Source organism: Sinocyclocheilus grahami, unplaced genomic scaffold, assembly GCF_001515645.1.
Source record: "Sinocyclocheilus grahami isolate Dianchi unplaced genomic scaffold, SAMN03320097.WGS_v1.1 scaffold106.1, whole genome shotgun sequence".
Taxonomy (NCBI): Eukaryota; Metazoa; Chordata; class Actinopteri; order Cypriniformes; family Cyprinidae; genus Sinocyclocheilus; species Sinocyclocheilus grahami.
In genome coordinates, this window is record NW_015505285.1 from 366922 (window position 1) to 386317 (window position 19396).

At 37.5% G+C, this 19396-nt stretch overlaps 2 protein-coding genes across 2 annotated transcripts in view; both read left to right on the top strand.

Moving 5' to 3' along the window:
- The window catches only part of LOC107588581 (RNA-binding protein 25-like), a 14153-nt gene extending 2656 nt beyond the window's left edge, over positions 1-11497 (top strand). Inside the window, exons 7-19 of the mRNA XM_016276722.1 lie at positions 521-709; positions 1237-1320; positions 4838-5067; positions 6325-6436; positions 6749-6838; positions 7360-7433; positions 7668-7818; positions 7893-8268; positions 9014-9321; positions 9459-9557; positions 9638-9685; positions 10074-10964; positions 11453-11497. Coding sequence (XP_016132208.1) covers positions 521-709; positions 1237-1320; positions 4838-5067; positions 6325-6436; positions 6749-6838; positions 7360-7433; positions 7668-7818; positions 7893-8268; positions 9014-9321; positions 9459-9557; positions 9638-9685; positions 10074-10166 — 1854 coding nt within the window. The 3' untranslated portion in view covers positions 10167-10964; positions 11453-11497. The remainder of the gene's footprint in view (positions 1-520; positions 710-1236; positions 1321-4837; positions 5068-6324; positions 6437-6748; positions 6839-7359; positions 7434-7667; positions 7819-7892; positions 8269-9013; positions 9322-9458; positions 9558-9637; positions 9686-10073; positions 10965-11452) is intronic.
- Positions 11498-12267: 770 nt separating this feature from the next.
- Positions 12268-13988, top strand: kcnf1b (potassium voltage-gated channel, subfamily F, member 1b). The gene has a single exon (XM_016276935.1). The coding sequence runs from the start codon at positions 12469-12471 to the stop codon at positions 13921-13923; it is 1455 nt and encodes a 484-aa protein (XP_016132421.1). The 5' UTR covers positions 12268-12468; the 3' UTR covers positions 13924-13988.
- The last annotated feature ends 5408 nt before the right edge of the window (positions 13989-19396 follow it).

The window sequence follows — 19396 nt, forward strand, 5'->3', positions numbered from 1 at the left end:
GGGCTAGCTAACCAATCAGAGCCCATCTCCTATTTCTGAGGGAGGGGCTTCATAAAAGAAGGAAATTATCAGCGTGTTTCTCAGAGAAGGGACAGAGAGGTGTGGAATAAAGGTAAATTATGTGAAAAATAATGCGTTTTTTTAAAAACGAAGCATTAACACATGTTAGACTGCACCCTATAAACACAATCAAGCCTAGAAAAAAATCACTGAACCACCCCTTTAATTAAAATAACGAGCATGATTGAGCACCAAATCAGCATATTAGAATGATGTCTGAAGTGTTATGCAAAAGATACTTTCAGACATAAGAGAATTTCAAAAACATAAAACTCAAAACTGTTGAATGGTAGTGTACTCTACATCAATATTAACACATCTTTCATATGAATGCTTCTTACTTATGTCATTGATGGAAAGAGTTTGTTGGTGCATGTCAGTCTTAGAACGTCCCAGCTTAAAAGGAGTTTGTAAACCATGGTAATTGTCTGTCACATACAAATACATATTCCCTATACAGGCTCCTCAGACTGGAGAAGAGGCTAGAGATGAAGAGGAGGAAGAGCTTCTGGACGAGGAGATGAAGCGGCGTGATCAGATGGTGAAAGGTGCCATAGACAGTCTGATCCGGGAATACTCCAGCGAGCTCTCAGCCTCCTCACAGGATGCTGAAGCCCATCAACGCAAGAAACGTAAAGAGAAAAAGGAGGTATTTTTACTCTCACCATGGTAACCATACTGACCTAGCAGCCCTGTCATAATGACTTAACTGAAATACTGGGACATCTTCCAGAAAGTTTTAATTAAAGGAATACTCTGTCATCATTTACTCATTCCTCATGTAGTTTCAAACCCGTATTACTTATTTTCTTGCTTTTTCAAAAGATATCATATGACAGTAAGTTCTCATATGATTTTCGAAGAGTAATATAGCATTGAAGTGAGTAAAGTCATAATTTTATGGTGTATTTTTTGTAGCTTGAAAGCTCCAGTATCCCTTTATTGTAATTGTATTGAAAACATCAACTGACATATTATTAAAATTTGTAATTTCGTGTTCCACTGATGAAAGTCAGTTTTGAACAACATAAGACTGAATAAATGGTGACAGAATTTTTTATTTTTGGTGTAACTGTTACTTTGTAAGATCTATCTTATTGTTGCTCTTAAAGGTCATTTATTAAGATTTAATTTATCTGCTCACATGGTCTAATCAGTTTTACTATTCCCCCCCAGGATGATATAAATGCCATGGGGCTGGAAGATGACAAGCGAGACCTGATTTCCAGAGAGATTAGCAAATTCAGAGACACACACAAGGTAACACACTACTTTCTTTTTTTTCCTCTCTCCTTTTCTTAGCCTAGTCTGTGGACTGAAGACGGCCACATCTAGAGTACTCTAAACTCACATTATTATAACTGAAACTACACCTCAGTAGAGTAACTTCACACAAATAAATCTGTAGGAATTTGAGATATCCTGCCCATTTTAGACAGCTGCATGAGGCAATTTTTTAAATCCAAGAAACAACATTGTTCACGTTTATTAGAAATAATGCCTCTTTTGTTGTGTTATTTCACCTAGCAGCGTCCAAGCAAAAGATTTGTCAGATGACAACTTTAGAAGCTGTTCTCTGAAAGAATGATTATAGAAAAGAGTTGGCTGAAGCCTCTTAGATTGTTTCTCTGAGTGGCAACAATGGCAGCAGATGGGCAGGACCAGTTCAGGCTAGATTTACCACACAAAAAGTGCATGAACGAACTGTAAACCTCCCTCTAAAGCTAATCTGTTCATTAAACCCCACCATTACGGTAGAGGTCATATGGTGACTAAAGCAAGATGAATCTCAGAGCTTTGGAAAAAGTTGCTGGAATAGAGGATGTAAGTATGAGCTTCCTTTTCTATTCTTCATATCTTGGGCGCCCCCTTCTGGAGGATCAACAAAGGTGCAACTGGCTCTGGGTCTCAGAAATGTGGCTCTGAGGATGCGGTAGTGTTAAAAAGACCAGCTGAAATGTAACACACTTTGATGTATTGACCTCAGGAGACAAACTGTAATCCTGAGTGTGTGCGTTCAGCAGAAGTTGCTCAATAAACCATATTTTTGGAAGCTGTTGTGTGGGCAGAGCTCAGTGAACCTTTGTGAGTCCTCTGTGTAAAAGCGTGGTTTTGGTGAGAAATGCAGTACTGAATAACCACTGCAGTATTTTTCACTGCAGTCTGAGGGGGGCGCCCTTTCACAGCACGCACAAAGCTGAAGATTCCTCAGGTAAGAAGTCATATTTCTTTCTTGTCCCATTCCCTCTTTCTCTCTGTTTCTATGTTGATTTTGTTATTTTTTTCTACATCACATTTGATACAATAATACAGTGCAACTCTGATATGTTATCTGTATAGAATTTGCCCATATCTGTGTATTTAAGGCAGTCATATTATGAGGAATCAAATTTTCCTTGATTTGCTTGATTATATGAAGGAAACAGACTGATTAAAAAGGTCTCTAATCATTTAACAATGTAATGCCAGCTTATTGAGACTTATTGAAGTAAAACTGTATTGAACCTTACCGCGAACCTATAACTTAAAAGAGACAGAAGTAAAATAGCCCTAAGGGCCAGTGCGAGGGTAGAAAATGGGCATGGACAGACTATTTAAATGTGCAGGTGGAAAAAATTAATAATAAAAGGTATTATCTATGACCCCCCCCCTCTCAAAATAAGAGATATAAATAATAAAATAAAAGCTACTGTCTCAACTTGTTGTCATTGTTTATTGAGAGGTAAGTTCACTAAAAATATACTTTGCATATTCAATTTTTGGCTCACAAAATTTCAGCATCAGTCCCACATCTTTTCAATCCCACTTTATTTGTGCAAAGTTAAATAGCCCTAAGGGCCAGTGCGAGGGTAGAAAATGGGCATGGACAGACTATTTAAATGTGCAGGTGGAAAAAATTAATAATAAAAGGTATTATCTATGACCCCCCCCTCTCAAAATAAGAGATATAAATAATAAAATAAAAGCTACTGTCTCAACTTGTTGTCATTGTTTATTGAGAGGTAAGTTCACTAAAAATATACTTTGCATATTCAATTTTTGGCTCACAAAATTTCAGCATCAGTCCCACATCTTTTCAATCCCACTTTATTTGTGCACATCTTTTGGTCATGCTCCTCATTTCTCTCTCTTTTTTCTTGCATTTCCTCTCTTTTGTCAGCGTTCACCATTCGGAGCAGAGAGTTCTTGTCCTCAGCAATCATTCAGTAAAGCAGACAATATCTTTTCTATTGCCATAGCTATTTGAAACTTGTCTCTGTCTCTGCATGGTCAGCGTCTGTGTTTATATTTGTTTGTATTTGTTGGGCGACTGAGGCCTGAGGGACAACAGAAGACGACAATTGGGTGAGATTCCACCTCTCTGATTTCATTCATTTTGCCAAAGTGAATGTATTTGGATGATACAGTGTATTACGGATCTCTGCAAAACCGATTTAAAAATAAATCAGTGATTGGAAAGAATGAGCATCGCTTTCAAATCTGATATTGAATTATGAGAGAAATACACAGAGTTTGTTTGGAGTAAGGATGTACAAGTTCAATACTAACATAAAGAAGTGTAGTATCAGTCAATTTGGTACCCGAGGACTGTCTGACTGACAGGTTCGTATTTCTGTGTCTGAACGGTCACGTCTTGGTCAAGATGGTCTTGAAGAGGTATTCATGTAAAGGGTCAGTTTGTCTTAAAGGAATGGACAAAGAATACCTTTGAAGTGTAAATGTAGCCAAATAGATCTATTGCTGTGCATTATGTTGTTATTATTAATCAAACACTGCTGTTTGCTACTTTCCTTTTTTTAAGTTTTGTTTATATTCATATTTTTACTGTCCAAATTAATACATATAAAGTGCTGTCAAATCGATTAATCGCATCCAAAATAAGTTTGTGTACACAATGTGTGTGCTGTGTATATTTAAATGTATATATCAATATATGCACATCAATATGACTTACATTATGCATAAAATATAAATATATGTTTCATGTATTTCTTACATATATACATGTATGTGTGTGCATTTATATATACATATAAATATACACAGTACACACACTTAATGTGTTAACACAAACTTTTATTTAAACACTATTAATCATGGTTAATCGATTTGACAAATTCTTATATACAGTACTATTTTTTTTTAAAGAACATATTAACACAATCTCACCAACCCCAAACCTTTGAACATAGTGAATTTATAAAGCGTATTAGTTTTTGCTGTTGCAATGAAATTGATATTCTACTCATATTGGTACAGACTACAGCTTTATTTATATATATATATTTTTTGGAATCAGAGCAACTCTGGTAGTGAGTATGTTTAAGTATATTTGTATGTATGTGAACTAACCCACCCTACCTCTTTTAAAGGCCTGGCAATGAAACCATCTCTGAACACAAAGAAATGTCTACCGCAGACAACTGTGTAGTCTCTTCAGGTCATTCATATAGAAAGCCTCTTTAATGCAGTGTGGCCTCTTTATCTTACCAATTATTATTTGCTTTATTTAAAATATTTCAGATGTTTTTTTTCATGGTTTCTCCAAAATCATGTGTAGAAGGATGAAACTTAATGTGGGAGAGGAATACTGTGTGTGCATCTATTTGAGTGTAAGTGTTGAAATCATGAGATTTTCATCATACTGAGACACTGGCTTCATGATTTAAACCTCTTTCTGTTTCCAGGGAGATTCTGGAACGTTGCCCTTCTTCTATATGTGTGTTCTCACACTTACATGAACTAATATCTCTCTTTCCCCACCGGAACCCTGCAGAAACTAGAGGAGGAGAAGGAGAGAGAACGGCAGCAGATTGAGAAAGAGCGGAGAGACCGAGACAAAGAGAGAGAACGAGAGAAAGAGCGACGTGATCGGGAGAGAGAGAAGGAGCGGGAGAGAGAGAGACAGAAGGAGAGAGAAAAGGAGCGAGAGCGAGAACGAACAAAGGAGAAAGAGCGGGAGAAAGAGAGGAGTCGTGATCGCAGTAAAGACAGAAGCAGATCAAGGTGTGTATGACTATAGAATCTGTACAAGCATCTGCATTTTTTACCTGACCGAAAACTTTGACCAGAATATTGCATAATAAAGTTGTGCAAACTATGACAATGTGCAAGACTTTATTTATTTATTTATTTTTAAATTATTTCCTGTTTCACTTGAAAATAATTCACATTACCTAATTAATTTGTAGCGAAAACCATTCTATCTTATTTTAAAAGACATCACGGAATCAGAATTATTTTGTGGCTTTTAGTGCATGTCTGTCCATATCAAAGAAGTTGACTACTTGCTAATGTATTCCTGAAGTTCAGCTATATACACATTTGAAATGTATGGGCTTCTGGGAAAAACAAATGAAAATAACTTTATTTGTATAGCACCTTTCAAGTAGTGTTTCTCATATGAGACACTGGACCACAAAACCTTCTTAAATGTCAATTTTTCGAAACTGAGATGTATACATCATCTGAAAGCTGGATGAATAAGCTTTCCATTGATGTATGGTTTGTTAGGATAGGACAATATTTGGCCGAGATACAACTATTTGAATATCTGGAATCTGAGGGTACAAAAAAATCTAAATATTGAGAAAATCACTTTTAAAGTTGTCCAAATGAAGTTCTTAGCAATGCATATTACTAATCAAAAATTAAGTTTTAATATATTTACAGTAGGACATTTACAAAATATCTTCATGGAACATGATCTTTACTTAATATCCTAATGATTTTGGCATAAAAGAAAAATCGATAATTTTGACCCATACAATGTATTTTTGGCTATTGCTACAAATATACCCCAGCGACTTCAGACTGGTTTTGTGGTCCAGGGTCACATATTGCTTCATATGACATAATGCGCAGAACACACAGAACTGTAGTTTTTAAATAATTAAAAGAAATACGACAATTTAAAAAGTAACAAGTAACTAAAACTAAGAATGAAAAGAGTGAATAAAACAAAAACCGTCCATCATAATATTAATATAATATATTTTACATAAAATAAATAAAAAGATGATAAAATATAGAAAAAGAAGTGTTAAAGGTGTTAGATAAAGCTAATATTTGTAATATTTCATTTGGTCGGGTTTAGTCTTCTAAAGTAGAATATTTAGACATGTCTGGAACCATCTAAAAGGTTCAGCTAGTATCTTTGTCTCTATATCCTTTGTAAGTGTTGTTTATCTTCTGTAAGTAGTGTAATTGCTAGTTTCTAATGTACAGAATAAATGTTGTGTGTGGGCGCGTTGTGTTTTGAAGGGAGAAGAGTCGAGAAGAGAAGAAAAGAGAGCGTGAGGAAGATGAGGAAGAGGCGTATGAACGACGGAAACTGGAGAGGAAGCTACGTGAAAAAGAAGCAGCCTATCAGGAGGTTTGGAATCCAAAATGTACTGTTTTAGATGATTATAATGGAACATCATGGATTTCCTCGCTCTTTGCACTTTAAAGATGTGATCTAATCTAAATGGTCATGTTAAACTAATGTATGAGGTTTTGGTCGATAAAAGTGCAGAAAGGCTGGTGAGAGAAAATCTGTGCCATTCCAGAGCACTGCTTCTGTCTCTGGAGCTCTGTAGTGTCCTGCTTCTAGATCATCTGCCCTCTTTTATTCTCAAATGCAGGACAAACAGATCTGTGCTTGTAACCGAACACAGTAAGATAATGTGATGTTTGTCTTTTACAGCGCCTGAAGAACTGGGAGATCAGAGAGAGGAAAAAAGCAAGGGATTACAGTAAAGAAACAGAGAGAGAAGAGGAAAGACACAGAGAGATGGTAAGAATAAATGTATAAAAACTATTAGCTATCAGAGTCTATTTATACACATGATGATAGAGGTAAAAACATTTTTTTGCTATGTGTTTTTGCTGAAATGGTTTACAAATATATATTATTTTCTCCTCAGTTGGACGTACCATAATTTCAAGCAGCTGAATAGATTTAAACTGTTTAATGCAAGAAGTAATATGATTATACATGTCTTTACTATCACTTTTGATCAATTTAATGCATTCTTGCTGAATAAAAATATGATTTTTAAAATGTTTTTATTTTTTATAAGTATTTCTGTACCCAAGCCTTTGAACGGTAGTGTACATATATTTTTACTAATACATTTTTGCCATCTTTTTGTCTGATCTTTTTTGTCACATTTTTGAGTCATAGTACAAGGAAGGAAATTAGTCTAATGACACACTCTGTAGGAAACTTAATGGCTACAAATTCATCAATATATGTCTTGGCCCTAATTGGTTCCAAGAGAAAATTATTCATATAAAACCCTTTTTTTCCGGCAGGCTAAAGAAGCCAAGCGCCTGAAAGAGTTCCTGGAGGATTATGATGATGACAGAGATGATCCCAAATACTACAGGTACAAACCCAATGAAATGATGCAAATACTTATGTCAAGGTTGTTGAATAACAGTAATGCAGTTTTTACTCTGCAAGATTATGAAAAAGGTCTCAAAATATAAATATTTTTAATTTATCATTTTACAGTAGGTAACCATAGTTGAAGAAAAACCCATATATTCTGTTGTGCTCAAATACATTATCTCGCCCTGTCTATAATTCTAGTCTTGCTCTCTTTTTTTGTCTGTCTCAGGGGCAGTGCATTGCAGAAGCGATTGAGAGATAGAGAGAAAGAGGTGGAATTAGATGAGAGGGACAGAAAAAGAGAGAAAGATGAGTTGGAGGAGATCAGACAGAGACTCCTAGCAGAAGGACACCCAGACCCTGATGCTGAACTTCAGAGAGTGCGTATGTGTGTGCGTTTTTATGTCTGCATTCGTCTGCATCTGTGCGTCTAACTTTGTTTTTTGCCTTAAAGATAGAGCAGGAGGCTGAGAAACAGTGGCAGCCTCCTCTAAAGCAAGAGCAGAGCGAGGAGGTGCTGCACATCTCCCATGAGGAGCATCAGAGAAAAGAAGGCGCGGAGCAAGAGGCGTACTCCTCAGACAATAACATCACAGACCGAGAGGAAGACGAAGAGGAGGACGATGATGACCGAGAGGTCAAGCCATGCTTGAAGCCCACACTCAGACCTGTTCCAACGGCGCCCTCTATCTCTTCAGCCAGTGGCAATACCACGCCCCTCACACCTGGCAGCGAATCACCACAGGGCATCACGTTGCATGAGAATGCTTCACATGAGGCCCCGCCCACAGAAGAGCTCAGGCCTAAAATAGGCCTCAGTCTCAAACTAGGTCTGTGGTGTTACTTGAACTATATTTTCTGTAAGGAATTAACAAAAGCATTGGAGCTGATGTGCAACAAATTCAGATTTAGTGAGATTTCTTATATAGGAATAGGAATATAGGAATTACTTTATTATTATGATTAAGCTTGACCCCTAACCCTTGTTTTAAACATCTAAACTGCGATAGTAGTTACTTCAGCCTGAAGCACTGAACAACTCAGTTCTATCTATCTATCTATCTATCTATCTATCTATCCATCTATCCATCTATCTATCTATCCGTCCGTCTGTCTGTCTGTCTGTCTGTCCTATTTTTATTTAGTCTATCTATTTTTATTTACACCACCGTTCAAAGGTTTGGCGTCTTTTATTTTGAAAAGAAATTAATACAGCAAGGATGCATTATTGATCGAAATTGACAGTAAAAACATTTATAATGTTACAAATGGTTTCTATTTCAAATAAATTCTGTTTCTTTTGAACTCTCTTTATCAAAAAATCCTGAAAAAAAACACTTTAAAATAGAAAACAGATGAAATTGTATTTGTAAATGTATTTTTGATCAAATAAATACAGCCTTGGTGAGCATAGGAAACTATCTTTTCAAAACAAAACAAAACAAAAATCTTACTGACTCTAAATTTTGAATGGTAGTGTACATTAATAATATATTCAGTATTTAGATTTTTTTTTTCAGAAAGTTTTTCTTCTCCTTTGCATCAAATGATTTCAAACTACTTTTTGTCTCTCAGGTGCTGCAGGCAGTCCTAAATTGCCCCAGGCAGGAAGACGAAAGGCTCTTGCTGCGGTGGACAGCATCTTTAATAAGTTTGATGAGGAGGAGGCGGAGGAAGCACCCAAAAAGAGGAAGCTGGTACCTCTTGACTACAGTGAGGATGAGAGGGGAGGCCTTAGCCTAGATGGAGCAGAGGTCACAGGGTCACGGCCTGGTGTAAACACAGAAGAGAAACGAAAACATATCAAGAGTCTGATTGAGAAAATTCCCACAGTCAAACAAGAGCTGTTTAATTATCCACTGGACTGGAACATGGTGGACACGGTGAGAGAAAAGCTATTAGACAAGCTATTAGTGTGACTGCTTTAAATGGCTGTTTATTTGTATATTGTTGCTTATATCGAACGGTTTATGTAGACGCGTGTGCATGTAATGTATTGATGACTCTTTTGCCCACACAGACATTGATGGACAGGAGGATCCGCCCCTGGATCAATAAGAAAATCATAGAATACATTGGAGAAGAGGAAGCCACACTAGTTGACTTTGTCTGTTCAAAGGTGCGTGTTTCTGTCTATATCTTAGTGGGAATATTGTCTGTTTTCCATTCTCTGTATTAATGTGTTTTGTCTTGTTGCAGGTCATGGCTCACAGTACGCCAGAGGGAATTCTGGATGATGTTGCCATGGTAAATAGCACATTTAAAAGTGGTTTGATATTTGCACATACTCTTAATAAATAATATTGGGTGAATCTCACAAAACCTGTCATGTCAGTATCATGTTTCACCCTTATATTATATTATATTTATTATATTATATTATATTATAGTAGAATATGATATTTTGAAGTATATTACATAAGTCAAATTTAATATTTCTTTTCATCACAATTAAGCACATTTCTCATTACCAAAAGTGCCAAAGTTTCTCATTACCAAAGTAATTTTAACAATAAGCATTCTGTAGAAACACAGTAACAAAAAAATTCATTTTGAGGTGAATTATGACCTGGACATGTTTTTGTTAGATTCACCCCTTTACTGTGTGGATAATCATTGGGTGTGTTTCCTACAGGTATTGGATGAGGAAGCAGAAGTGTTTATAGTGAAAATGTGGAGGCTTCTGATCTATGAAACAGAGGCCAAGAAAATCGGCCTGGTGAAATAACGTGAACTGAGAGTGATAGAAACAAGCAGGAGAGAAGTGAAGAACTCTCCTGCTTTTAGAGCCTTTAAATTAAAGTATGGTGGATGAATACCACACACTGATGCACTTCAACTCTTCCCATATATTCCAGAGGATTAACTGCACAGCTACTGGTGTGAATGAGTGTGTGAATGTGTGTGTGTGTGAGTGTGTGTGCATGTGCACACTGATGTGTGTGTGTGTATAATGTGCCAGTTGGTCTGACTGCATTGCCAAAACCGTGTAAAAGTCGAAAGTTCTTTCATGCCCAGATTAAACGGGGAGTCTAGTTTGGTTGGCTGTTTTCCAGTTGTAGGTTTTATTTCATTATTTTTTCAGTCTCCAATTTTTAGCACAACCAATTTAAATCAGCTTACATTTTTTTCCTTATATTATTTGAGTGAACTCAGTTAGATTTTAATGTCTACCTGCCTCATTACAGGAAGGTATGATGATTTTTTTGTGCTGTATTATACAAACAAACAATGTTTGAGTAAGGATTAAATATTTCATTGTAAACAAACTGAATGAAGCCATACCTGTGGAGATATGGGATTTTCTCCAGGTTTGTCTGGTTTTGCGGCAGTGGTTTTGAATGTGGTGTATTTTGCACATACCAGCCCATCTGAAGGTTTGTTTCCATGGTGATTGATTTGACTTTGAAATATTAAAATGTCTGATTTTCTAAACTAGAACCACTTCTGTTGCTACTTTCATCTTTTTTGCTTTTATAATTCTCAGATTGAAATCGTTGCTGACCACAGGATTCACCGAAAACAAGTAACATTATATAATGTATTTAATTTTTATGACTTGATGGTTAATGCTAAACAAATCAGTGCTTCAATGAATTGGGGAGACTAGGGCAAGTTGTCACAGGGTAACTAGATTTTGAGTCGAAGGTTCAGATACTAAAAAAGTACTTTTTCTCTCATTTTGTTCTCTGGACAAAGAAATATTCATAAATGTCATGTTTGTTTTATACAATTTACTAATTAATTAATTAATGTATTTTTGCCCAGCAGAAACTGTACATTTTCTGTTTAATCTTGCAGTTCCATTAATTGTTTTGTTTACATTTTATTTAAAAGACGTTAAACAGCTGCTATATAATAGAGTACCTAATAGCAGGTTCCCATTGTGACAAATAAAAATTCAGCGTGTCAGTATAAGTTCCCTAGGTAATGATGGAAATGTTCAGTTGCCAGTCAAGTGTTTAAAAAAAAAAGCTATTAAAAACACATCTTTCTTTGTTGTCTATATTGCAGTTCTAGTGAAATTTCTAAGGGTGGCGCAGTTACTCAGGGATGCCGGTGAGCGCCTCTCCCCGACAAGCTGAACTAAATGTTGAGTGACTAATGCTAATTCAGAAACGTTCTATTCAGTGTTTTTATTTAGCACATACGTTCTTCCTGTGAAAAAGGCCTGTGATGTATGAATCAACTTGGACTTTATGGAAATATCCAGGATCTTGTGGACTGTGCAAGTAACAGGTGAGAGAACGGCCATGTGATTTATGTACGTTACTGCTGGAGTAATAAACTGTTTAACTCGGAGCTTCACAACAATTGCCTGTGAAAAGAGAAAAAAAGATTTTACATCTATATATTTTTACCGCAGTTGTCAAGCTGTAATCGCAAAACTTTACGACAAGATGGAGCCAATATTTTCACCTGTTTATAACCGATGTTTCGGTTACTGCACCACTGACGGAAAATTGCAATTTGCGTTGCGTGAGAAAAACTTTTAAAAGGTATCAATAATAACAGAAGTGAGCACGAAACAATATATATCAATCCAAAGAAAAAGTCAACCTCCCCTTCTTTAAATTCGCTCTCTGTTCACTACTATTGGTCTTTTGTAAGTTGGGCAAAAGAGTTGCAAAACCAGGTTGGAAATGGTAGGAAACACCAGGCGAGATATATTAATAAAGGATCGGGGGTTACAGAGAGAGAGAGAGAGAGAGAGAGAGAGAGTGGTGCACAGGGAGGAGGGGGGAGACCTGTTACTGCTGTGCCAACTGCGCGCTTTCACTGCGCAAAAGCGCACAGAACTGTTATCTGCTTGAATCGAGATAGCATTCTCTTGATTCATTTTCTTATCAAAGCTTTTTTTCAAGACAAAATGTATTAATTTTACTCTCTTAGCATGTCTTTAGTATTTACGAAGTTGATCAGAATCCTCTTGACATACGAGGACCCTGCGTCTCCATGCGCCTTTTCTTTGAACTCACCGTTCCTAACATTTAACGCCATTTAAATGTTTTGAGACTAGGGCTGCGAGGATGTGGACGCTACCGAGGACCCGGTTCGCGCACTGTAACGGCTCGTCGAGCAGCGACGACAAAGAAATCGCCGTAAACATCGGCGGCGTGCGGCTGGTGCTGTGCGGAGACATTCTGAACCGCTATCCGGACAGCAGGCTCGCCGAACTAGTGAACTGCTCAACTCGGAGTTTTGATGTCATTTCCTCGCTCTGCGATGATTACGACCCTGGAAAACGAGAGTTCTACTTCGACAGAGATCCCGACTCGTTTAAATGCATCGTGGAAGTGTACTACTTTGGAGAGATCCATATGAAGCGCGGAATCTGCCCTATTTGTTTTATCAAAGAGATGGAGTTTTGGAAGATCGACTTGAGCTACTTGGACGAATGCTGCAAGAGTAACTTGACTGAGAAGGAGGAAGAGTTGGCAGAGATTGCAGACAAGGTGAAACTGATCCTGGATGATCTGGACTGTGACCCTAACGTGAGCCGCACTGAAAGGTGGCAGAAGTTCCTCTGGAAGTTCATGGAGAAACCAGAGTCCTCGCTCCCAGCACGCGTAATTGCCGTTGTGTCCTTCCTTTTCATCCTAGTGTCATCTGTGGTGATGTGTCTCGGGACCATACCGGACCTCCAGGTGGAGGACTCCGAGGGGAATCGCGTTGAGCACCCGAGCCTGGATGCTATCGAGACGGCGTGCATCGGCTGGTTCACAGTAGAGTACGTGCTGCGCCTCGCATCGTCCCCAAACAAGGTGCGCTTCACGCTCTCCTTCATGAACATGATAGACTTCTTGGCCATCCTGCCGTTCTACGTGGTGCTGGTTCTCACGTACCTCGGCACGGCCATGATGGAGCTGGCCAACGTGCAGCAGGCGGTGCAGGCGCTCCGCATCATGCGCATTGCGCGGATCTTCAAGCTAGCGCGCCATTCTTCTGGCCTGCAGACGCTCACGTACGCGCTCAAACGGAGCTTCAAGGAGCTGGGGCTGCTCCTCATGTACATGGGAGTGGGCATCTTCGTGTTCTCCGCGCTCGGGTACACCATGGAGCAGAGCCACCCGGAGACACTGTTCAGAAGCATCCCGCAGTCCTTCTGGTGGGCCATCATCACCATGACCACCGTCGGCTATGGGGACATCTACCCAAAAACCACCCTAGGCCGGTGCAACGCGGCCATCAGCTTCCTGTGCGGGGTGATCGCCATAGCGCTGCCCATCCACCCTATCATCAACAATTTTGTCATCTATTACAACAAGCAGAAGGTGCTAGAAACCGCCGCCAAGCACGAACTGGAACTCATGGAGCTGCGCGAGCTCGAGCTCGCGGTGAGAAGCTCCTCACGCCGGTCTGACGCGCCCGGGAACGCGTGGGAAGGTGCCTTGCGCGCGTCGCGTAGCGATACATACATCCCGCTCCTTTCGGGAGCGCACAGAACTGAGAGGGAGCCCGTGAAGAAGAAAAGCCTGACTTAGGCCAAAAGTGAAAGAAACTTGCAAAGCACTTTAAGTTTCACGAGAGCTAGTGTTATTTTGGTCATTGTGCGCTATAAACTGCTGTGCTGCAGTGTGACCGTCAAGCTACTTGTGGTGTTTTCACTGGACATCAAAAGTCAGTTCCTCTTCAAAAGTGTTATTTTGTCTTTATTAAATAAAGTGCATGTCAAACTTCACGCGTATGTGTTTTAGATAACCAAAATATTTACATCAACATAATCAGAATCATACTAAACATACACACACGTACAATGAGCTACAGGTGTGAAATCAGTCTCATACATGATCACCATCCTCCAGAGGTGACTGTAGAAGTGTAAAAAATAAAGGATTTACAGGACACAAACCAAATTTGTGGTCAAAGTATAATTTCACTTTTTTTATTTTATTTTAGATCATGTTAATGGATGGTAAGTGATTAAATTGATATTGTGAAATGGCGTTGTCAAAATTGTAGCATAAAAATTCATAAGCAAAATTAAATTTTTATACATGTGTAGGCCCATTCATTCATTCATTCATTTTTTTAGTATTAGTGTTACCACTATTCCCAGTAGTGGGTTAGATTTTAAGAACATCACTCCTTGAACTTGACAGTAATTAGATACTATTATTTTGTAACTTTTGCTCACGAAATACTAGTATTGGTACTTTTAGTCAGCTCAATTTTGTTCACTCACAGCAGAGAATAAGTGTTTTTGACAAAGGCTGCAAGAGAATAATGCACTGCTGAAAGTGGCATTCCCTTGCTGAAAGAATCTGAACAATTTTTCACTCATTTATCTATGCAATTTATTAATTCCATCCATTCCGTTATCTGCCATTATGTGACTCAAGTGTTTTGTTGACATTTAAACATCCAATTCTGTGTAATCTCAAGCACTTAATGGCATTTAATGTTTCGCTAAAAATTTAATTTTGGAATTATGCTGGATAAAGAAAAAAAAACATTTCAGTATAAATGGAGATGTCTAATAAGAACTGATTCTCAGAATTCTCCTTTTGCTAAGAAAGGTAAATGGCTCTTGGGTGAAATCATTCATCCATTCGTTCTTCTTAAGTTTTACTCGGCGTCTTCAGTCTCATGAAAGAAAAATCTCAAATGAGATCTCTTTTTCTCCATCTTTAGACACCAATCAGATGTGAAAGGTTTGTGTGACCAGACTTTGGTTCAGCCGCACTCAGCTTGTTCTCGCTGTAAAGGTGACGTTAGGAGCACAGCTGGGTGTTTTGTGATTTAGAGCTTGGCTGAATGTGTGTGTTTTAGTGCAAAATTTAGGAGACTGTCTGATTGTTAGTGATCATTTGTAAGCACTGATCATGTTCTGCCAGCTCACGCCTACAGTTCTGCTGCTCATTAGGGTTCTAACAGCAAAAATAATTAGTCCAACACTCTGGCAATTCCAGTCCGAGAGAATTACTCCAACACGGTGCAGTCCTTCACACAGACAGAACAACTTGACCTTTTACTTCAAAGAGCGCCAGTGAGAAAACGAGTAATGATTGTCTTTTATGAGACAGAAAAAAACTGCCTTTTCACATTGTGCTCCTAACCACCTTACCCAAGGAAATGATTCGATGAATAGAGGAAAAGCTGCATGGATGAAACCCTTTTTGAATGATTCCTGTTTCACCTATGTTGTGTATATAGTATTTCTGCTGTGTTTCAGATTTGTGCCCTGGAGAGAGGGCAAAAGGTACTCCACAGGGGCGTTATGGGTATCATCATTATAAACTTCCTCAGCATTGTGTCTGTCTGTATGGAGGATGTGTGTGGGGTCAGCTTTTGCCATCATTGTTGGGATCAAATTGTGCCCACAAGGATAGTACAACCTGTAATTACCTACATGACTGGGAACATCTAATGGTCCCTATCAGCAAAAAATGGCTTTAATAAAGCACATTTAAAAATGCCTTAAATGTAGAGTTCGCCCAAAAAAAGAAATTCTGTTATCTACATCATTTACTCACCCTCATATCTTTTAGAATAAATGTTTTCCTTCTGTACGACACAAAAGGAAAAGGCAGGACATTCATTCAGATCTTTTCTGTAGAATGAAAGTGAATAGTGACCAGGGACTGTAGCGTAGTGTAGTGTAGTGTAGTGCAGTGAATGTTTTGTACATTACATTCCAAGTTTTCTGAAGCGGTTGTGTGTAACAATGTTGAAATTTGGCATGTTGCGATTAGTTATGAGAATTATTCATGGTCATTGATATCAAACCTGCTGTTTGGTTGATGTGTGCAAACATGAAAAAGATTTGAGAACTATGGTGGAAGAAAAATCTGTGATTTACATTTTAAGCACTATCAACATTCTATAAAGCTAAGTATAGTTAAAGTCTATTAGCATATTTACTGACATATCGCTCGAGACTTAGGCTACTGATATAGAATTATAATTAAACTTTATTTGGAGTATTACCTGTGCACAAGGCACATTTCTTAATATTAAGCCTAAATTGTGTTTTAATGTCGCTATTGATGAAGATTGTCTTTAAATGCAAGATATTTAAAGTGTACCTAAAGTATATCCTTGCTATAGTTCCACTTTAGCACAATCAAATGTACTTCAGTATATCTTTAGTTGGACCTCAGCACTACTTTCGCAATATTAAAGTGCATTAAGCAAAAAATTAGTTGTTCAAATTTAGCAGACTGTTTAGTATACTAAAAGTACAATTGCAGGGTATTTTTATTAAGCACATAAATATGTAAATATATTTGTAGTATATTTAGCATGAAATAAATGTATTTCATATACATTTTAGTATATTTATTTTTCACTAGGGTATGCTTTTGTGGTCAATGGAAGAATGCAACTATTAATTTGAACTTTAATTTTAATAGAATATATTATTGTTGTTATATTAAATATTGATAGGTTTAATATTAATAATTGTTTTCTTCAAACATTCTGAATTTTTAATTGCAATAATTATTGAAGTAATTACATTTTAAATAATAATTTATATTATAATTCTGTTGTCGTTAGTTCAACTATTAACATTAAATGTATTATTAAACTTTTAAAGTCATCATGAATTAGAAATTCACACTATCTATTTTCTAAATGTGCATTATTGATCTTACTGTGAACAATTCAACAATGTATTTATATCTTTTTTATTTTAACGTTGTAATTTTTAATCAGAATCAGAAATATCATAACTGGATTTTCCGATGAAATGTCAGACTTCTCTCTGGTGATGTATGACACTTAATTTTGTTCACATAAACCCAGCTCTTTTGTACAAGTGACGTGAAGCTCACATTCAGATCTGCCTCTATCCAAACAACAACCAATGAACTGAACTAAATTCCCACCCATAAATACATTTTTTCGATAATCTGTTTCACTTAGATACAGAAAGGATCTATCTTTTACATGACATGGCTTTTACATCATTACTTCTTTTACATGGCAACTTTAATTTTAAAACATTTATTTTCAAATCCAAAAAATATTTCTGCAAGGGTTAGATTAAAGGTTAAGGGATAGAAAATATAAAAAGCTCAGCTTAAAACAGTTGGAAGCCAAAGAAAAGTCCCCATGCACTATGATAGAATGTGCGTGTTTGTGTGTAGCAGAGAGAACCGAAAACATGCTAGATGGCAAGATAGATGTGAGTGTGTGTGGGCTGTGAGAGAAAAACAGTCAGGAGGTTCAACTCATGGATTTATTGACTGATTCCTGGACAGACTGACAAAGAATAATGTTGGTGTTTGCTGACACGGCCTGGATAGCGAGCAGCAGAAGACTTGATGAGGATTCATTATTTATCTAAATTTAATCTGGTATCTTTAGAAAAAGAGAAGCAGGAGAGAGAATATTTCACAGATGGACAGAACAATGAATAACTGATCATTTCAATTAACCTGTTTAGTGGTGCAGGAAGTGAGACTGTTGGGGAAATGATGGGAAGTCGCATTTAATTGGTCCCGAGGACCGTGTGATTACTTGCTTCGGTACCCAGCTGACAAGAAGAGACAGTGAACAATCTTGCAAAAAAATGGTGAAATAATGATACCGTACTCTGCTAGCATCTTGTCCTGACTGTGGATTCTTGAGCCATAGAAAAAGGACAAAAAAGGCAGAAGTATCACATTGAGATCAATGATAACTTTTGAATGGCATGCAGGTGTCTTATGAACTGCCTAGACTTGGCAGAGCATGAAATAGCAGTGTTTCTTTCGATACGAACACAGCCACAGGGATGCTGAGCTCTGCTGTCTAAGATGTTGCTGGTTTCGGAAACACAAACTGTAGGCGGGGCTTAGTGGGAGTGGGAAAGTGGATGGGCCGTATCTGTCAATGATAATAAGGTATAGGTGTCTTGTTTAGAAATGTTCAGGGCTGATTGATGCAGTTATGTACATAATCGCTCTTTTCCCTACATGTGTCTGTCTCTTACAGTTTACACACTGGGAACCATTAATCCATGATGATCAATACAGTCTGACAGAGTCAACATGTTCCTCATTTTACACAAGCACAAGCACGAAATGCACATGCAGAGTGTTTCTGCACTTGTAACCAACCAGCAGGACCGTTAATTATTATTTAGGCTTCCAGAGGTTTTAGAGTGAGAAAATATTTCGATAAAATGAACCTTTGTTCAGTTCAGTTGTTATTTTAAGCCCCGTTCACACCAAGAACGATAACTATAAAGATAACGATATTAGCGAACGATATCGTCTGTTTATTCTAAGCGCATATGCGTCTGCCGCTTTAAATTCTCGAGCTTGTTGTAGCAGGATGGATTCTGATTGGCTGTCAATGTTTGTATCGTTCATCAGCTTGAAAAAAATCGTTCTGGAAGTGATTCCAACGATATTGTTTCTCTGTACCTTTATCGTTATAGTTGTCGTGTGGACTCTGCTATTCTTTAATATTGAGAACGATTTTTAGAACTATATCTTTATCGTTATCTTTAGTTATCGTGCTTGGTGCGAACGGGCCTTTAGTTTATTTTACTGTCACTGATTCTGAGTGCTGGTTTAATGGCTTTTAGTTAGTTCTTGGAGTCATGTTGTATATGGTAGATTCACCTTTTATGTACATCTTGTGATGGTAAAAAGCAATAATCATCTATATCACAGCCAGTGTTATTTCATTATATCATTGATATACAGCGGGTAAAATAAGTATTGAACACGTCACCATTTTTCTCAGTAAATATAATTCTAAAGGTGCTGTTGACACAAAATTTTCACCAGATGTTGGTAACAACCCAAGTAAACCATACATATAAAACAAAACAAATAATTTAAGAAATTAAGTTATGTGTAATAAAATGGAATGACAGAGGGAATAATGATTGAACTACTGAAATGTATTTAATACTTTGTACAAAAGCCTTTGTTGGTAATGAAAGCTTCAAGACGCCTCCTGTATGGAGAAACTAGTCGCATGCATTGCTCAGGTGTGATTTTGGCCCATTCTTCCAGT

Coding starts and splice junctions, on each gene's coding strand:
- kcnf1b (XM_016276935.1), top strand. CDS start 12,469: ATGTGGACGCTACCGAGGACCCGGTTCGCGCACTGTAACGGCTCGTCG.